The 19,028-nt window shown below is 35.1% G+C and overlaps 1 protein-coding gene across 1 annotated transcript; it reads right to left on the bottom strand.

Annotated features, from left to right (window-relative positions):
• Positions 1-14,881: 14,881 nt before the first annotated feature.
• LOC142552405 (uncharacterized) lies at positions 14,882-17,356 on the bottom strand. Its single transcript, XM_075662181.1, has one exon. The coding sequence runs from the start codon at positions 17,354-17,356 to the stop codon at positions 14,882-14,884; it is 2,475 nt and encodes an 824-aa protein (XP_075518296.1).
• Positions 17,357-19,028: the final 1,672 nt, after the last annotated feature.

Below are 19,028 nucleotides of genomic sequence, written 5' to 3'. Positions count from 1 at the left end.
GCTTTTTCTTTCAATTGAGTATGATGAGTTTTGGTGAGTGAAGCTTTTTCTTTCAATTGAGTATGATGAGTTTTGGTGAGTGAATCTGGGGTGGATCGTGTGATGTTTTGAATTGAAGATTTGAATAAAACTTTATTATTGAAAAAAAAAATAACTTAAAAGCACTAAAATAACTAGTGAATTGTGTGCCTCAGATAGAGTTGTTGTGTATAGTGTTGCAATATCTAACACAATATGCAACAGAATAAATGATTTAATACGCAATTCATTTATGTAAATAAATCAAAACACAAATAATAAAGAACAAAGCAAGACATCCTTTCAAATATTATTCTATTTATTATTGTTTGTATTATTATTAAATGATAAATATAATTATTATTACTATTTAATTTTCAATGCATTTTCGAGGTTTTGTTGCTCATTTCCTTGTTAACCCACTTCTCTCATTGATTATTTAATTAATTGTAATGTCGTAGTGGACGAATTGAGCCCCAAATCGTGTTGACCATTCGTTGTTTCCATTCATAGCGATTCTAGCCGATTTGTTGTTGTTTCCTTCGATCTTCGGCTGTAAAGTTTGGTATGTGTCATCGATACGTTGGCTTAATGAACAAAATCCACAGCTATGTAGAACCGTTTTTTCCTGATATTTTCCTAACAAAGTATTTCTTTCATTTTGATGGTCAATGTTATTATATGGGCTTCTCAATTGATTGGTGTGAAATTCATTTTGAGTTACTCTTTCGGGTGAATTATCTATCATGTTCCTTCTTTTATGTTGTCGGCTGGCACCCAGTTATTATATATAAGATTAATTATGAAAAAATATTGATTAACTATAGCGGAAAAAGTTTTAAAAATATTTTAAAATGAACCTTAGGACCTATAAAAATTTCGTCACGACCTCCTGATAAAAAGGATATATCAAAAATTTAAAATACATGTAAAAAATTGACTCAAATACGGTGTTTTTAATAAATTGTCACACAAATATCATTCAAGCACAAATCAACACTTTCAAAAGCAACACTTCAAATAAGCAAACAAGACTCTAAAACAACAAAAACTAAGTGCTGACAAACAACGACAAATCCAATTAATCATATAGATACACGAGACATCTCCTCCAGAAATAAAATATGACACAAACTTGCAAAAGACACAAAATATTATATGTACCTCGGAGACTCCAAAATGACAAGACTAGAGCACAACATCATCAATCACGAGCTCCGCTGACGGACCCTTGTCTTGTGCTGCAAACTATCGGGTGATTTACCATGGTGCTCAAAAGCAACCACAACACCCCAGTATAAAATATTGAGGTTGGGATTCTTCCATGAAACAGCTAAACAACATCAACAACAATAATCATAAATCTGTTGGATCTCGATTTTATCGTGCCCAAACGCAGCGGAAGTTTTAAATTTTTTATTTTATTTTGACAATCAAATTATATATGTTTTGGACAGTCGTATCTTTTATTGAATCAAACATTCATAGGACGTTAGAAATTTATATCTTTAGTGAATTAAATCACTTGGCTCCAACTAATCCTGTATAGGCGGATCTAGCTGTTGATGAATCTCTACGAACGATATTCAAAATCCTTTCTTTATTCTTCTAATCAGGTCCACGACTAGAAGATTTGTTCCTCTTCTAAATAGCACTAGAATATTTGAAAGAAGTTTTTGCGTAGGAGATTAAAATTTGAAACGCGACTCAAACTCTAATTCAAAAGTGAGATGGCCGAAAATTGTGATATGGAGGAGGTGTGTTTTCGAAAAACACAATGGTGGTGGCTAGGGTTTTTTTTTCAAAATTATGAGTGTTAATTAATTAACCCCAAACCTAATACACATATATATAAGCTTAGGGCTCATTAATTAAATCAAACACTTAATGGGCCTAATAAATTAATTACTCTAGTTCAACTAGCTTAATTAATTAATTAATCTTTTAAAGTTCGATTAAGAACCTTAATAATTTGTACGTTGTTCTTATACTCCTACAAGCTCGTAATACATACACCCATTACATTTAATTTAAATACATTATAAATTCAACATTTGAATTTAATAATTAAATTAAAATTCAACTCTTTGAATTTATCAACTCCAAAATTTAATATTTAATAAACCAAACTTTTGAGTTTATTAAATTAAATTATCAAATTTTATAAATTCAACTCCTTGAATTTATTCTATCCAAATTTCATAAATTCAACTTCTTGAATTTATTATCTCATAAATTCAACTCTTTGAATTTATTTTCTCAAAATTTAATTATCATAAATTCAACTTCTTGAATTTACTATATCATAATATAAATTCTTCTCTCCACGGGAACAAACGATCCAGTGCTTGACTGACCCTCAATGGTTCAGGGATACAGCTAGCCATGGGTTCACAATTCCTTGTGATTCAGGACACAATCCTTTATTCGGGCTTACTCTAATTTACCCATTCTATTTATCAACAATTGATCATAAGAATGTCAAAAATCATATTTCTGATTAGACCCATCGAACCATGGTAAGAGCGTCTAGTAGCATCGCCCCATGATTCCCTAGGTATCACTGATAGTGCCTGCAAGAACCAGTCGATTATGATTAGCGTACAGTACGGTCCCTTTATCTCATATATCCCGATTGAATCTGCAACCATTGGTTCATCGAGGGTTGCATAATAATTCGATAACTATGTGATACATATAAATAGTGGCATCGCATGTACTATTGGAGAACTCCTTCTCTAAAGTACATCTCATACTCTGGCCAGAGATTCCACGCACTATTATTTAATCAGATCACAGAGGATATCCACACCCATAGGTGAGCGGTGAATCCCCGACTACAATGCACTGACTCTTATATGTGTCGCAACTGTACCCAACCTCGCCACTTGATGACTCTCCTGGAGCCGGTAAACGAGTCAAAGCACAGCCCTAGCATATAGAGCCTCAGTGTTGTCCCGGGTCGTAAGGACTAATGGTGTACAATCATAACCACGGACTTATCCTCTCGATGAATGATAACCACTTAGAAGGTTCGAGAGAGGGTTGTTCGGTATAATCATCATATGACTACCCATCTGCATGTTTGGACATCTCTATGCCCTTACCTAGAGACGCAGTACACAACATCACAGATGCTAGTCTCGAGCTCAAGCGGCCTTTATCCTTATTTTAGGCGGCTGAATCGACTAGGAACGAATTTAGAATATGCAGTGTTTACAAATGAGTTCAACATCGAATTACGATTCATTTGTATTAAAGCATAATCAAAGACTTTATCTATGCTGATTGCATAAGTATATAGATAAAGTAAAATGAAACCATTAAAAAGTAAATTATATTAAAAATAAAGATTGTTTATTACATTTGAGTCAATAAATTCCCCAGCCAACAGTTTTCTTACAGGACATCTACTCTAACAATCTCTCACTCGCTCTAGAGCCAACTACCCATAGACTTTAATCTCATTGCTTCGCGATGCTTTTCAAACAATAGTCCTGGCAAAGGCTTTGTAAGTGAATCAGCAACATTATCTGCAGAGGGGACTCTTTCGACTGATATGTCTCCTCTTCCCACTATCTCCCGTATGATGTGGAACTTTCTCAGTACATGTTTGGATCGCTGATGAGACCTTGGTTCCTTTGCTTGCGCAACGGCTCCAGTGTTGTCGCAGTACACCGGGACTTGATCAACTCCATTAGGAATAACGCCCAACTCTTGGACAAAATTCCTCATCCAAACTGCCTCTTTGGCTCCAACAGATGCAACAATGTATTCAGCTTCAGTGGTGAAATCCGCAACGGTGTCTTGCTTGGAACTTTTCCAAGAGACAACCGCACCATTAATCATGAAAACAAAGCCAGAGGTCGATTTCGAATCATCTACGTCACATTGGAAGCTAGAATCAGTGTAGCCTTCCAATTTCCATTCTCCACCCCCATAGATCATGAACAAGTTCTTAGTCCTTCTCAAGTACTTAAGAGTATCTTTCACAGCCTTCCAATGCAATAAACCAGGATTCGCCTGATATCTGCTTGTAACACTCAGAGCGTAAACAACATCAGGACGTGTCAATATCATACCATACATGATACTACAAAAAGCTGATGCATATGGAATACGTGTCATCATCTCTATCTCTTCTTCAGTTTTGGGACACATAGCTTTAGATAGAGTAATACCATGACACATTGGTAAGTATCCTCTCTTGGACTCTTCCATAGAGAATCGTTTCAAAATGGTATCGATATAAGTGACTTGGGTGAGTCCTAGCATCCTTTTTTTATCTATCTCTATAGATTTGTATTTTCAATACATATGATGCTTCACCCATGTCTTTTATGGCGAATTTACTTGCTAACCATACTTTAGTTGATTGTAGTAATCCTACATCATTCCCAATGAGCAGGATATCATCAACATAAAGTACTAGGAATGTCACTGCACTCCCACTAACTTTCTTGTACACACATGGTTGATGTGAATCTTTGTACGACGAATAGCAAACACGATTAAAATCGAATCGCGCCCTCAATTCAATAACGAACAAAGAATCGTTGTTGTCCCGATCTTTTGAATCAAGTGTGTGTGTTGTGATTTTCACCTCTAAACTATGAAAAGTCTAGCAACAATAATCACGAAATAAACAACCGAAATTATAACGAACCTTCGAAGAACAAGTCGACGACAATCCGCACAAGCACGATCGACAAACGCCACAAAGTTAAAAAACTTTGATAAGTTTGATTTTTGAATAACAAAGCGAAGCTTTGAAAAGTTTGAGAGAAAACTCTAAACTTTGATAAAATATCAATACTGAATCTGAAAAGTTAAAAGTTTACACGGTATTCTAGCTTATATATAGGAAACAAAATCCTAAATATAGAAAATTGTATAATTAAAGATAACAAATCAATAATTAATTTAGAATTTAATTAAACTAAGGAAACGAGAATTCTCCTCGCAGCAGTCGCGCCCGGGCGGTAGGATATTACCGCTCGAGCGCCAGGTCTTCCGGCTTGTTCCCGCTCGGGCGGTAGAATTTGACTGCTCGAGCGCCGAGGGTTCTGGAAATTTTGCTTCCTCCAATTCATCATCTACTTGATTGTGATGCAACCCGAACCCCTCGAGCCTTGTTTCCAACCCTTCATTGGTTGGATGAAGGGCAACATTCAACATCTTCAAGCGTCCACTCGGGATTGGTTCTTGAAACGCATAGTGGCTGGCTAGATTCATATCATACTCCCTTTCTTTAAAAAGATTTGTCCTCAAATCTTGTCTTTCTTGATAGCTAGGAAGATCAACACATTTTATGCCTTTTCCACAATCCTGCAAGTAGAGTTTAACAATGCTCGTGATCGAACCGGCTATTTCATTAAAATAAAATAAACCAACCTTGCACAGATGTACATGAAGTGGTTTATTCAAAATAAAGAATCGCTCATCCTCACTCTTTTGGGCCATATATATAATTTCTTTTTCTGTCTGTTTGGCCTCTTTTTCGCACAACTCTTTATTTTCAACGATGGCCATCTCACTCTTTTTATCACTCTTTTTTTCAACCATCTCATTTTCTTTTTCTCTCAACTCATAACAAATTGATTCATCAATACAAATTACATTCGTAGACAGTTGTGCAAAAGAAACAACTTGCACATCATCTAACAACTCACCCTCCACAGCACAACACTCAATACTCGCATGAGACGCAATTGAAGTATCAACATTCAAATCATCCACAAGCTTGGGAAGGTTGGAAGTGGAATCCACTACCTTCACATCCTCATTTGGACAATGATGAAAATCATGTCCTACCTCTAGACACCATAAACATCGAATATCAGAAATACAATTATGTGAGAATTGCGATGTACCTTAATATCCACGTTTTGAACTCCTCGCTGGTGTCGCCGTGCTTCTCTCCTCTTTACTCATCCTTCCACTCTCATCCACTCGCCCATACCTTTCACGCAAATGTTTAAATTCTTCCTCCATTCCTTTCCCAAATTCTACCAACAATGACTGAAACTGACTATCAAGCATATTGCCCAAAATTTTTTTATATTTTTTTTTCGGTGAACAGTAACTCCGGCGAATGAACAGTAATCCGCGAGAACAGTAACTCCGGCTATTGAACAGTAAATCCGGCGAATAAACAGTAAAACCGATTACGATGACCAGTACGTGAACAGTAATTCCGACGTGAACAGTAAATCCGACATCAACAGTAATTCCGATTCTCGTGAACAGTAACTCCGCAAGAACAGTAACCCCGGTGAACAGTAATTCCGGCGATGAACAGTAAATCGCGAATTTTATTTTTTATTTTTTTATTTTTTTGTAGATTCAACAAATCCGTAGAAATCGCTACACGAAAATCGGTATTGAAAATCCTACGAAGAATTGAACGGATACGCTTACTTGAATCAAAAACCAAAAGCTCTGATACCAAATGATGTGAATCTTTGTACGACGAATAGCAAACACGATTAAAATCGAATCGCGCCCTAAATTCAATAACGAACAAAGAATCGTTGTTGTCCCGATCTTTTGAATCAAGTGTGTGTGTTGTGATTTTCACCTCTAAACTATGAAAAGTCTAGCAACAATAATCACGAAATAAACAACCGAAATTATAACGAACCTTCGAAGAACAAGTCGACGACAATCCGCACAAGCACGATCGACAAACGCCACAAAGTTAAAAAACTTTGATAAGTTTGATTTTTGAATAACAAAGCGAAGCTTTGAAAAGTTTGAGAGAAAACTCTAAACTTTGATAAAATAACAATAATGAATCTGAAAAGTTAAAAGTTTACATGGTATTCTAGCTTATATATAGGAAACAAAACTCTAAATATAGAAAATTGCATAATTAAAGATAACAAATCAATAATTAATTTAGAATTTAATTAAACTAAGGAAACTAGAATTTTTCTCGCAGCAGTCGCGCCCGGGCGGTAGGATATTACCGCTCGAGCGCCAGGTCTTCTGGCTTGTTCCCGCTCGGGCGGTAGAATTTGACCGCTCGAGCGCCGAGGGTTCTGGAAATTTTGCTTCCTCCAATTCATCCTCTACTTGATTGTGATGCAACCCGAACCCCTCGAGCCTTGTTTCCAACCCTTCATTGGTTGGATGAATGGCAACATTCAACATCTTCAAGCGTCCTCTCGGGATTGGTTCTTGAAACGCATAGTGGCTGGCTAGATTCATATCAATGGTTCATCAGGATTCTTAGCAAAACCAAACTCTTTGATAGTGCTATCAAATCTAAGGTTCCAACTCCTTGACGCCTGCTTGAGACCATATATTGATCTCTGAAGTTTGCATACCTTATGCTCACTTCTTAGTGATGTGTATCCCTCAGGTTGAGACATATTAATTTCTTTTTTGATGTCTCCATTGAGGAATGCAGTCTTTACATCCATTTGCCATATCTCATAGTTATACCATGCTGCTATGGCTAGTAGTTTTCTAATGGACTTAAACATAGCAACTGGTGAAAAAATTTCCTCATAGTCAATTTATTTCCTTGGAGTATAACCTTTTGCAACCAGTTTTGCTTTGAAGGTCACTACCTTTCCATCCGCCCCAAGCTTTCTTTTGTAAATCCATTTGCATCCTATGGGAACGATTCCCTCAGGTGGATCCACCAATGTCCTGACTTGGTTTGAATACATAGAGTCCATTTCTGACAGCATGGATTCAAGCCATTTGGTTGAATCAGTATCAGATATTGCTTCTTTGAAATTCATTGGATCACATCCAATACAATGCTCATCATGACTTTGTTCATGAAGATTTGTATATCTTGCAGGTGGTCTAATAACCCTATCAGACCTTCTAGGAGCTTGTACTTCAACTACTGGTTGTTGGGGATTAGGTTCAACTACAATAGTTGAGGGAGTATCTTGAATTTCTTCAAGTTCTATCATCTTGCCATTTCTATCTAATAGAAATTCCTTTTCTAAAAAGTGGCATTTCTTGAAACAAAACACTTTTGTTTCTTTGGGATGATAGAAATAATATCCAACAGAATTCTTTGGATATCCTACAAAGTAGCACAAAGTGGATCTGCTATCCAGTTCGTCTCTCAGTGTCTGCTTCACGTAAGCAGGACATCCCCATACTCTCATGTAAGAATATTTGGGAGTTTTTCTCATCCATATCTCATATGGTGTTTTATCAGCTGCTTTAGTATGGACATTATTCAACAACATTGTCGCAGTTTCAAGCGCAAAGCCCCAAAAATATGTATGCAATTCAGTGAATTTCATCATGGATCGAACCATGTCCATGAAGGTTCGATTACGACGTGCAGAAACACCATTCAATTATGGTTTTGCTGGTGGAGTCCACTGTGAGAGAATATCATTCTCTTTTAGATAACCTAAAAATTCAGCACTCAAGTGTTCTTCACCTCTATCAGATCGAAGTGCCTTAATACTTCTTTCTAGCTAGTTTTCTACTTCAGATCTGAATACTTTGAACCTTTCAAATACTTCGGATTTTTGTTTCATCAAATAAACATACACATACCTCAAAAGGTCATCAGTAAGGATAATGAAGTAGGGTTGCCCATATTTTGTGATAACACTTAGCGGGCCACAAACGTTTGTGTGGATCAAATCCAGTAGACCATGTGCACGTTCCACGTTTCCCTTAAAGGGAGCCTTGGTCATTTTTCCTTTTAGACATGACTCACAAGTAGGTAGAGAATTTATGTCTGACAAGTCAAACATGCCTTCTCCCACTAGTTTGTGCATCCTTCTTTAAGAAATGTGACATAGTCTAGCGTGCCATATTTGTGCGGGATTTGGATCATCTAACTTTCTTTTGTTTGTTGTTGAAATCGTGTTTACTTGGACATTTACTTATCATTTCCAAAACATTTCTAGCGCATACAATTTCTTATGTCCGGACTTCTTGCAGTGAAATAAATATGTTCTGACTTATCGGGCTTTGTATGCCCTTTAATGTCCTTCAGAGTTTGCCTCTTATTGGGATTGTTTTTCTTGTGAGGGGCAGAACATTTATTTCCCTTACCTTCTGGGCCATTTTTCGTCTGACAAGAGGCCTATAAGGAAAAACAATAATTTCATGTTTTATGGTGATCTCATAAGTTATAAGAGTATTGATTAGCCCTTCAAGGCTATCATCTATCTTATTCAAATTGAATTTCACCATAACCCCGTCAAATGAGGAATAGAAAAACAACAAATTTATGTCATCAATTAACTCGTTAGGAATCACATATTACAGGCCCACCACATTCTCAATAAGCCCAATCACATGTACACTATGCTCATGGGTCAAAGCCCTGCTTTGCATGCGTGTAGTCATGAGCTCCTTGAAAGTGGTGTGCATAGTTTTATGCACCATACAACTCTTGCACGTGCATTCGAATGTCAGCAGCATTCAAAACTTTCTCAAACTGTCCCTACAGTTCATTTGACATAGAAGCGAGCATGTTACAATTTAGCTTGTATACTATGGTCCTACCATCCTGCATGCTTTGTCAGTTCAGTAGCATTGACATTAGTGTGTATGTCATTTTCTCCGAATTCAGTACAATTTTCCCAACCAGTCTTGAAAATTAGATTTGGTTAGCTTGTTAATAACAAAATTGGATTATGTGACGAAATCGAAAATATACTGATATAGAAACAGAATAATAGTTGCTGATTATTTTAAAATAATTTTAAGATATAAAATATAAATTTTTATTTTATAAATTCCCTCCCACTATTTTGACATTTTCACCACCCTCTGATGAGAAAGAGAAATCGTATTTCCTTAGTGGACACATGGAGTCCAATTAGCCAATTATAATCCCGAATAATATCAGCCAATTATAATTTCTAAAAGGTAGAATCCAATTGCATCCATATGCAACCTCCGCGTGTTTTTCCTCACGTTTAATAAGGACCCAATAATATGACGCCGTTTATTTTCGCGTGTCAAACCGACCCATCAATGTTGAATTGTAGTAGACGGTCAGCCATGAGTTCCCCCAATAATATGAGCCGAAGTCATTGGAATTCCACTCAATTCACATCATATGTCTGGTGGAAGTCACAGCTTTCCGGCGTTCAGGCCTCCCCAATAATATGAACCAGACACTGTCCGCGGGTAACGATCAACATGCAACCACGGTTGATGGAAGGCAAGGAAAAATTAAACTTTTTTAATTTTTACTTTTGTTGTTTGATATAAATTTTGAATCTTATTCAAAATGAGGGATTTTAATTTTAAAATTGTCTCATCATTTTAATTTAAAATCGCGTGCCACGAGTTTGTATGTTTGCCAGATTCATGCAACTATATTATTTAATAATATACATACATGCATACTACTATATATCGCATATATCATAATATGACATTCAACAATAAATAAGGATGATCGATCGCCAACACTATTAGATCCATGATCCATGTGAGCCATACATGGATCCAAATCCAAAACCTAGGTGAATGCAGGGATGCAAATGCAACTATTACAAGGGCTTTCAATATTTTACATGTTTTCATCTCGTTCATCGAGCCCACCATCTTCAAGCCTTGATCTCCCACTATTTCTAATAATTGCATTTAAATAGCCATGACACATAAGGGATACATCTCATGGGGTGGGAACGGGCCATAAACCAGGCCCACTTTAATAATATCAAATATTAATAAAATGAATAAAACAGTAAAATATCATCACATACACCTAACACATTGGTCAATGAACTCGATCATCCTTAATAATTGATTTCTTGTAAAACTCATTTTTACCATAAATAATTAAAATCATATTGTAATTATTTATTTTACAAAAAAATTATTAATTTTCCAAAAATTAATTTCCAAAATAAAAATTGAACCAATTTTCAAAAATATCAATTTTACCCAAAATTAAAAAATTCATAAAATTACACCATATCCCAAACAATTCAAGCTCATCATCCAGCATGGCTCCCGAGACACTCCCGGGAAGCCGCCCGCTGCACGAACGTTTCGGGCAGCCGCAAGGGCCCTGTGCAAGTAGGGCGCGCGCGCCGCGTGCGGAAGTTCCGCACGCCGCGCGCACGGCACTATGCGCGCAGGCGCGCACAGTGCACTGCCCAGAACAGTTCCGGGCAGCCCCCATATTTTTTTTTATTTCTGGAAAAATTAACTTTTTATTGGTGCATCAATTTTCTGAAAAATTTTCTTGTGTGGTTAGAAATAAATTATTCAATATGATTTAAACCATACGATTTAGAAAGTCTGGCTCTGATACCACTGTTGGATCTCGGTTTCTCGTGCCCAAACACAGCGGAAGTTTTAAATTTTTTATTTTATTTTGACAATCAAAATATATATGTTTTGGGCACTCGTATGGTTTATTAAATCAAACATTAATAGGACGTTAGAAATTTATATCTTTAGTGAATTAAATCACTTGGCTCTAACTAATCCGGTATAGGCGGATCTAACTCTTGATGAATCCCTACGAACGATCTTCAAAATCCTTTCTTTATTCTTCTAATCAGGTCCACGACTAGAAGATTTGTTCCTCTTCGAAATAGCACTAGAATATTTGAAAGAAGTTTTTGCGTAGAAGATTAAAATTTGAGAGGCGACTCAAACTCTAATTCAAAAGTGAGATGGCCGAAAATTGGGATATGGAGGAGGTGTGTTTTCGAAAAACACAATGGTGGTGGCTAGGTTTTTGTTTTCAAAATTATGAGTGTTAATTAATTAACCCCAAACCTAATACACATATATATAAACTTAGGGCCCATTAATTAAATCTAACACTTAATGGACTTAATAAATTAATTACTCTAGTTCAACTAGCTTAATTAATTAATTAATCTTTAAAAGTCCGATTAAAAATCTTAATAATTTGTATGTTGGTCTTGTACTCCTACAATCCCATAATACATACACCCATTACATTTAATTTAATTACATTATAAATTCAACATTTGAATTTAATAATTAAATTATATATTCAACTATTTAAATTTATCACCTCCAAAATTTAATATTTAATAAACCCAACTTTTGAGTTTAATAAATTAAATTATCAAATTTTATAAATTCAACTCCATGAATTTATTCTCTCCAAATTTCATAAATTCAACTTCTTGAATTTATTATCTCATAAATTCAACTCCTTGAATTTATTTTCTCAAAATTTAATTATCATAAATCCAACTCCTTGAATTTACTATATCATAATATAAATTCAACTCCTTGAATTTATTCTCTCCACGGGAACAAACGATTCAGTGCTTGTGTGACCCTCAATAGTTCAGGGATACAGCTAGCCGTGGGTTCACAACTCCTTGTGATTCAGGACATAATCCTTTATTCGGGCTTACCCTAATTTGCCCATTCTATGTATCAACAATTGATCATAAGAATGTCAAAAATCATATTTCTGATTAGACCCATCAAACCATAGTAAGAGCGTCTAGTAGCATCGCCCCATGATTCACTATGTATCACTGATAGTGCCTGCAAGAACCAGTCGATTATGATTAGCGTACAATACGGTCCCTTCATCTCTTATATCCCGATCGAATCTACAATCATTGGTTCATATAGGGTTGCATAATAATTCGATAACTATGTGATACATATAAATAGTGCCATCGCATGCACTATTTGAGAACTCCTTCTCTAACGTACATCTCATATTCTGGCCAGAGATTCCACGAACTATTATTTCATCAGATCACAGAGGATATCCACACCCATAGGTGAGCGGTAAATCCCCGACTACAATGCACTGGCTCCTATATGTCTCGCAACTTTACCCAACTTTGCCACCTGATGACCCTACTGGAGCCGGTAAACGAATCAAAGTACAGCCCATGCATATAGAGCCTCAGTGTTGCCCTGAGTCGTAAGGACTAATGATGTACAATCATAACCACGGACTTGTCCTCTCGATGAATGATAACCACTTAGAAGGTCCGAGAGAGGGTTGTTCGGTATAATCATCATATGACTACCCATCTTCATGTTTGGACATCTCTATGCTCTTACCAAGAAATGCAATACAAAACGTCACAGATGCAAGTCTCGAGCTCAAGCGGCCTTTATCCTTATTTTAGGCGGCAGAATTGACTAAGAACGAATTTAGAATATGAAGTGTGTACAAATGAGTTTCAACATCGAATTACGATTCATTTGTATTAAAGCATAATCAAGGACTTTATCTATGCTGATTGCATGGGTATACAGATAAAGTAAAATGAAACCATTAAAAAGTAAATTATATTAAAATAAAGATTATAAATTCCCCAGACAACAGTTGGCTTACAGGGCATCTACTCTAACAAAATCATGCAAAAAAATATATATAACGAGATATGTAATGCATGAACATGGCTAAATAACTATGGGGAAACTGGAGCACATAAACGGTACGATAATAACAGGAATACTGCTCGAGCAATAACTTACATGGGAGCTACATCGTCATGCAACTAAACCGTCATGTTACAATGCGGTGTTGCTAACACAAACATCCACTACTCGGCCTCCAAAAATCTTATAATGATACAACATGAAGTCGCGATAATGAACAACGTATGATGTCAAGATTTCAAGTGCATATTACACAGAAAATGCATAAAAAAAATAGACAATCATGATAATTTCGGTCTCGGTGATAACTCGACTCGAAAGCAGCCAGCTGATTCCGAAATATCAAACTTGTGTGCTAGGAATACAATACATAAAAGAAACTGACAAAAACGATAGAGCTCAACATGTATGTAATATCATGTTATTTATTAAATGTTATAAATATGTCACATAAACGAACATAAATCAACGAGGATTTAATAATACACAAGAGTCAACAAATCACATAAATATTCACTGATTAGTACATAAATAAGCTTAAAAAATAATATGTGTTCCCGTAACATACTTATACGAACAAACAATGATCGACGAACAATCTTTAGTCTCTTCAGCCTAAAACCAATAACAATAAGCCGAATAATTTCATAATTCACGATTAAAACTTAAATAATCCAACGAATTCCTAAAATTACTAAAGTTGAATTTATTTTACATAAAATCCAACTTAACCAATTAGGTCAAAACTTTATTCCAATATTCCTAAAATTCACAAAGTCGCAATATAATTTCCAATATCCGACTAAAATATAGTTTCGTCGATTCCTCGATAGCTTTTAACGGTCAAAATTACAATATTAGCCCAATTAACTGTCAATATCAAAGAGATTAATGCGATGAAAACTAACTAAATCGAAGCGGAAAAATCTCATACTCGGACAGCTTGCTCAAGACCGAGAATAAAGCTGGAAACGAACTTAAACTTGCTAAAGCTTGCCGCAAAACAAAATGGAACCAGAACAACAGCTTTCTGCAACAGTGGTGCGGTGGCAGCTCGTCGGAGAAGCTCAAAACACACTGACATGGCCTAAAAACGTCGGGCTGGGCTCATGTTAGAATTTTAACTTTGACTCCTAGCCAATAGACCACGAACAGCTGGAAAACAGAGGGTAAACACCAAATGAAACGTTGAAGAAGGGCACGCAGATTCCGACCAGAAACATGATGCAATGGCTGGAGCTTTAGATCGAATATCCTCACTGACCAGAAACATAATTTTTTATAAATAATAGACGGTTAGGGCTTGTGGGGAAAGGCAGGGGCGGTCCTAAGAAAAAAGAGACCCTGGGCGAAACTTATAATATGGTCCTCTTGTATTGATTCGAAATTCAAATGTATATTAAAAAAATTGAATAGCAAAATCAAAGTAAACCAAAATGTGTAAATAAGAAAACTACACATAGAAAAATGTTTACATAATTTCTCAAAATAATTTATTCAACAATCAATATTATTTAAAACGCACTCTTCTTGCGTTTTTTGAAGCAAAGTCATCAATTATGTCGTCATATGAGATATCCTCCACTATGTCTTTTTCGATGCAGAGGATCGCCAAACTATTCAATCTCTCTTGACTCATTGTGGTTCTCAAATAAGATTTCAATAATTTTAACTTGGAAAAGCTTCTCTCAGCTGATGCTACAGTTACAGGAATAGTCAATAAAATTTGATACGCAACCACAACTGTAGGAAAAACATCCATTTTCAATGCAAACTCCAAAATTTTAATGGCTGTCCAAGATTTATTTGTGTCGTAAGCTTCAAGAGGTAGCATCTCTTGCAACATTTGTAATTCTAAAAGCAGATCATGAGCATCAATATCAGACGCATCACCCTTTGTCAAAGCAGATTCAAGATTCACACAACATTTTCTCAAATAATCTTCATCCAATGCCATTAACTGTTTTCCATCCAACAGAAACCCAAACATCTCTTCAAAATTATTCAATTGTTCAAATCTACTTCTCAACTCCAAAAGAGCAATATCGACCACAACAAGAAAATAATCAGTCCTAAAGCATTCCTCAGCTGTTTGTGGTTCTCTTTCAGTATTAGCAACCTCATCAAACTGTCTCTTTCTAGAAGCTTGTCGTCGCTCAGGAAATACAGGGTCGACTCTAATATTGGAAGCAATTTCTTTAGCAAAATTTATGGCAGATGCAAATCCTTCTTCCCTGTAATTCTCAAAAAAAGAAACAAGCCCTTTCAATTGTTTCACCGCAACATCAATATGCATCGTTTCAGATTGTAAGGATTTACTAACTGAGTTTATGTTGTAGAGAATATCATACCAAATCACCAAACTTACCAAAAATTCAAAGCTACTAAGTTCATGTGTTGCTAACAATCTAGCATCCCTGGATAATCTTGCATCCTCAGTTAAATCCGCTACCTTAAGTAAAGCTTCTCTGATTTGCCCAACTTGTGACTTAATGGCCTTGACACTTTCGATATGACTTTCCCATCTCGTGGTGCACAATGACTTGAGTGTCAAATTATCCAAACAGTCAAGTAGAATACTCCAATGTTTTGTAGAATTTGAGAACACGGTATACATGCATTGACATGCTCCAAAAAAAGATTTTGCTTTAACACAAGAGTTTGCCATATCACAAATAACCAAATTAAGACAATGACTAACACACGGCATATAGAAGGCTCTTGGATTTATATCAAGCAATCTTTTCTGAACACCTTGATGTTTTCCTTTCATGTTGGAGCCATTATCATAACCTTGTCCTCTTATATTATCAATATCAAGTCCAAGAGAGTCCAATGCAGCACACAATTCATTGAAAAGGCTCAATCCACTCGTGTTTTCAACATTCAGAAATTCTATAAAGTATTCCTCAATTTTTACAGGAACGCATGACACATCAACACACCGTAATATTAAAGTCATTTGTTCCTTGTGGCTTGCATCAGGAGTACAATCAAGTATCACTGAATAATACTTTGCTTTCTTAACCTTTTCAATGACAACATTTTTCACTTTTAATGACATATTCGTTATCAACTCATTTTGAATTTTATGACTGAGGTAATGATGATGAATTTCTTTTCCTTTAATGAGCCGAATATGTTCTTGCATTATAGGATCAAACTCGGCAATCATCTCAATCAAGCCCAGGAAATTACCTTTTGAACTATCCTCCATATTTTTATTTTTTCCACGAAATGACAAAATATTTTTAGCCAAACATTTTACCACTGCTATAATTCTTGTCAAAACCCCTCTCCAACGGTGTGTTTCATTTTTAATCTGTTCCTGCAATTCTTTGTCAATTGTTTCATTTTTCCTCAACCTCACTTGTAACTCCACCATCGATCTCAAATTAGCAAGATGTTCACGACATTTTTCGTGTTCTCTAAGCTTCTCACTTAGATGCTTCCAATCTCTAGATCCGTCTTCTGCTAATTGACTTCGTGATGGAAGTGTTTTGAAAAGCTTACAGCAGAAACAAAATACTTTATCTAACTCCTTTGAATAAACTAGCCATTTTCTTTCATGACTTGTTTTGTTTGGAAGCACTCTATTATAATGCTCTGAGGAAAAATATCTACCAAGTTCATCATGTGGGTATTCAAAATTAACCTCTCTAATGGGGCCTTTTTCAACGAGTAAATCCCTCATTTTTGTATCAAGGCTATTCCAAACTCTTGGATCAAATATATTCAGAGAATGATCTATGTTTTCATTTTCCTCAATACCCATAGTGTTTGCAACATACATCTCTTCTATTTGTTCGTCAGAATGATTTTCTTGTGCGCTCAGATTATCGACATCAACAATCAAATTTTCTTGAACTATACTTGTTTCTTTCAAAACAAACTTATCCATAGAGCCTTTCATTGATTGGGTCATCTTCTTTTCTGTTTGCTTTTTTTTTCTTTTTGAACTTCCAGATGGGTATTTTCTAGGCATCCTATTTCTTCAAGTGATACTACACCAAGAACAACCACAAAAAAATAATTGAACTATAAAGAATTATCCTTCACATTCATAATTACAAAATTATCCAAAAAAATTCACAATGAACTATTAAAATTCAAAATGCATGTGCTAATTTAATTTAACACCAGTTAATTTAGCAATTCAAAATCAAATTCAACAAAATTCCCAAATTTCAAAATTAGGTTTTGAAAATTCATACCTCTAATCTTCGACGATAAAAAATTTACTAAGGGATGACGAGGAGCAACGATGAGTACTGAAACAAAATTGAGATGATAGAAGACAATTGGAATGGAGGTTAGAGATTGGTCAGATCGTATAGCTTCATCCGCCGAAATAAAAAATTGAGTCTTACGATTTGAGTATTGAAAATGCTGCTGTTATAATTTTTTTTATCATATTTAGGTCTTATTATATATATAATATAATTAAAGTAATTATTTGGGTCCCATTATTTGGGTCCCAATACTATTATATATATATATATATATATATTAAAAAAATTTGAGGTCCCCATCAAAATGGAGCCCTGGGCATGGGCCCAGTTTGCCCTTGGAAAGAGCCGGCCCTGGGGAGAGGGGATCGCAAATGGGTTTTGTGGAGAAAAGATAAGAAGGCTGATTATATGTGTATATGTGTGCCTTCATATTCTATTTTATTTTTATTAATTTTGAGGGTAAACTTGACCTTCTATATAAATTTCAACTATCGTTATTATTTTAGCTCTAATATTCATTTTATATAACGAAAATCTCGATATTTTAAAAATATATATTTTTTATCACACTTTTCGAATTTATTTAATATAAATAATTATTTTAATTTAAGTCATAACAATTATTTTAATCATACTAAATTATCATATAATTAACTTCAAAACCTTACACGGGTATTGAATTTTGGCTTCGACACTGTGAGGATTACGCATTGGGACAAGGAAAGGAATCATCACTTAGATTGAGTCAGTCATAATTATTGTTATTTTATTTTCAATGCATTTTCAGTTTTATTGGTATTTTCTATGTTATAATTGATTATTTAATTAATTTTAATGCTGTAGTGAATAAATCGAGCCCCAAATCGCGTTGTCGGAACCTAGACGCGAGTGAAACCTCTTGGTTTCTGTTCATCATGAGTCTATATAATTTGTTATTGAAAAGTCTATTATTCATTTTTCTTTAAAATATATCAGATTTTTTTTCCAAACTTACTTTTGGCCGAATATACGCAACCACATAAACATATACCCCGCATAATTTGAAATAAACAAATCAACCTATTATTTAAAATTCCAAAAGAACGAGTGCAAAATATAAAATTGTAAACCGTTAAATCAAATCTAAAAGTAGAATTTTCAAAATAGCAAAAATTCTTAAATCTCCTCAAAACCTCTCAAAAGTATAAAATTTATAAAATCTTTAAAGTAATCTTAATGCGGAAAACTAGCAAATTTCCTCAGGTCATGTGCACCATCAGTCTAGCTAGTTCAACCATCAAGTCTTCCATCATCAATAAAATCATGCACACATGCATCTTTCACACCTAGTTAATATATTAACTCATTAAACATTAATCATGATAACAAATAGTATATATATACATTCGCAAACAACAATAAAAGATACTTTTATTAAAATAGCTT

Source organism: Primulina tabacum, chromosome 7 (assembly GCF_025594145.1).
Source record: "Primulina tabacum isolate GXHZ01 chromosome 7, ASM2559414v2, whole genome shotgun sequence".
NCBI classification, from domain to species: Eukaryota; Viridiplantae; Streptophyta; class Magnoliopsida; order Lamiales; family Gesneriaceae; genus Primulina; species Primulina tabacum.
The sequence above is the reverse complement of the archived record's forward strand: the minus strand, read 5'-3'. Positions and strand labels throughout refer to the sequence as shown.

What these genes read in the sequence shown, in the direction of transcription:
- LOC142552405 (XM_075662181.1), bottom strand. Translation starts at nt 17,356, where the DNA reads ATGCCTAGAAAATACCCATCTGGAAGTTCAAAAAGAAAAAAAAAGCAA.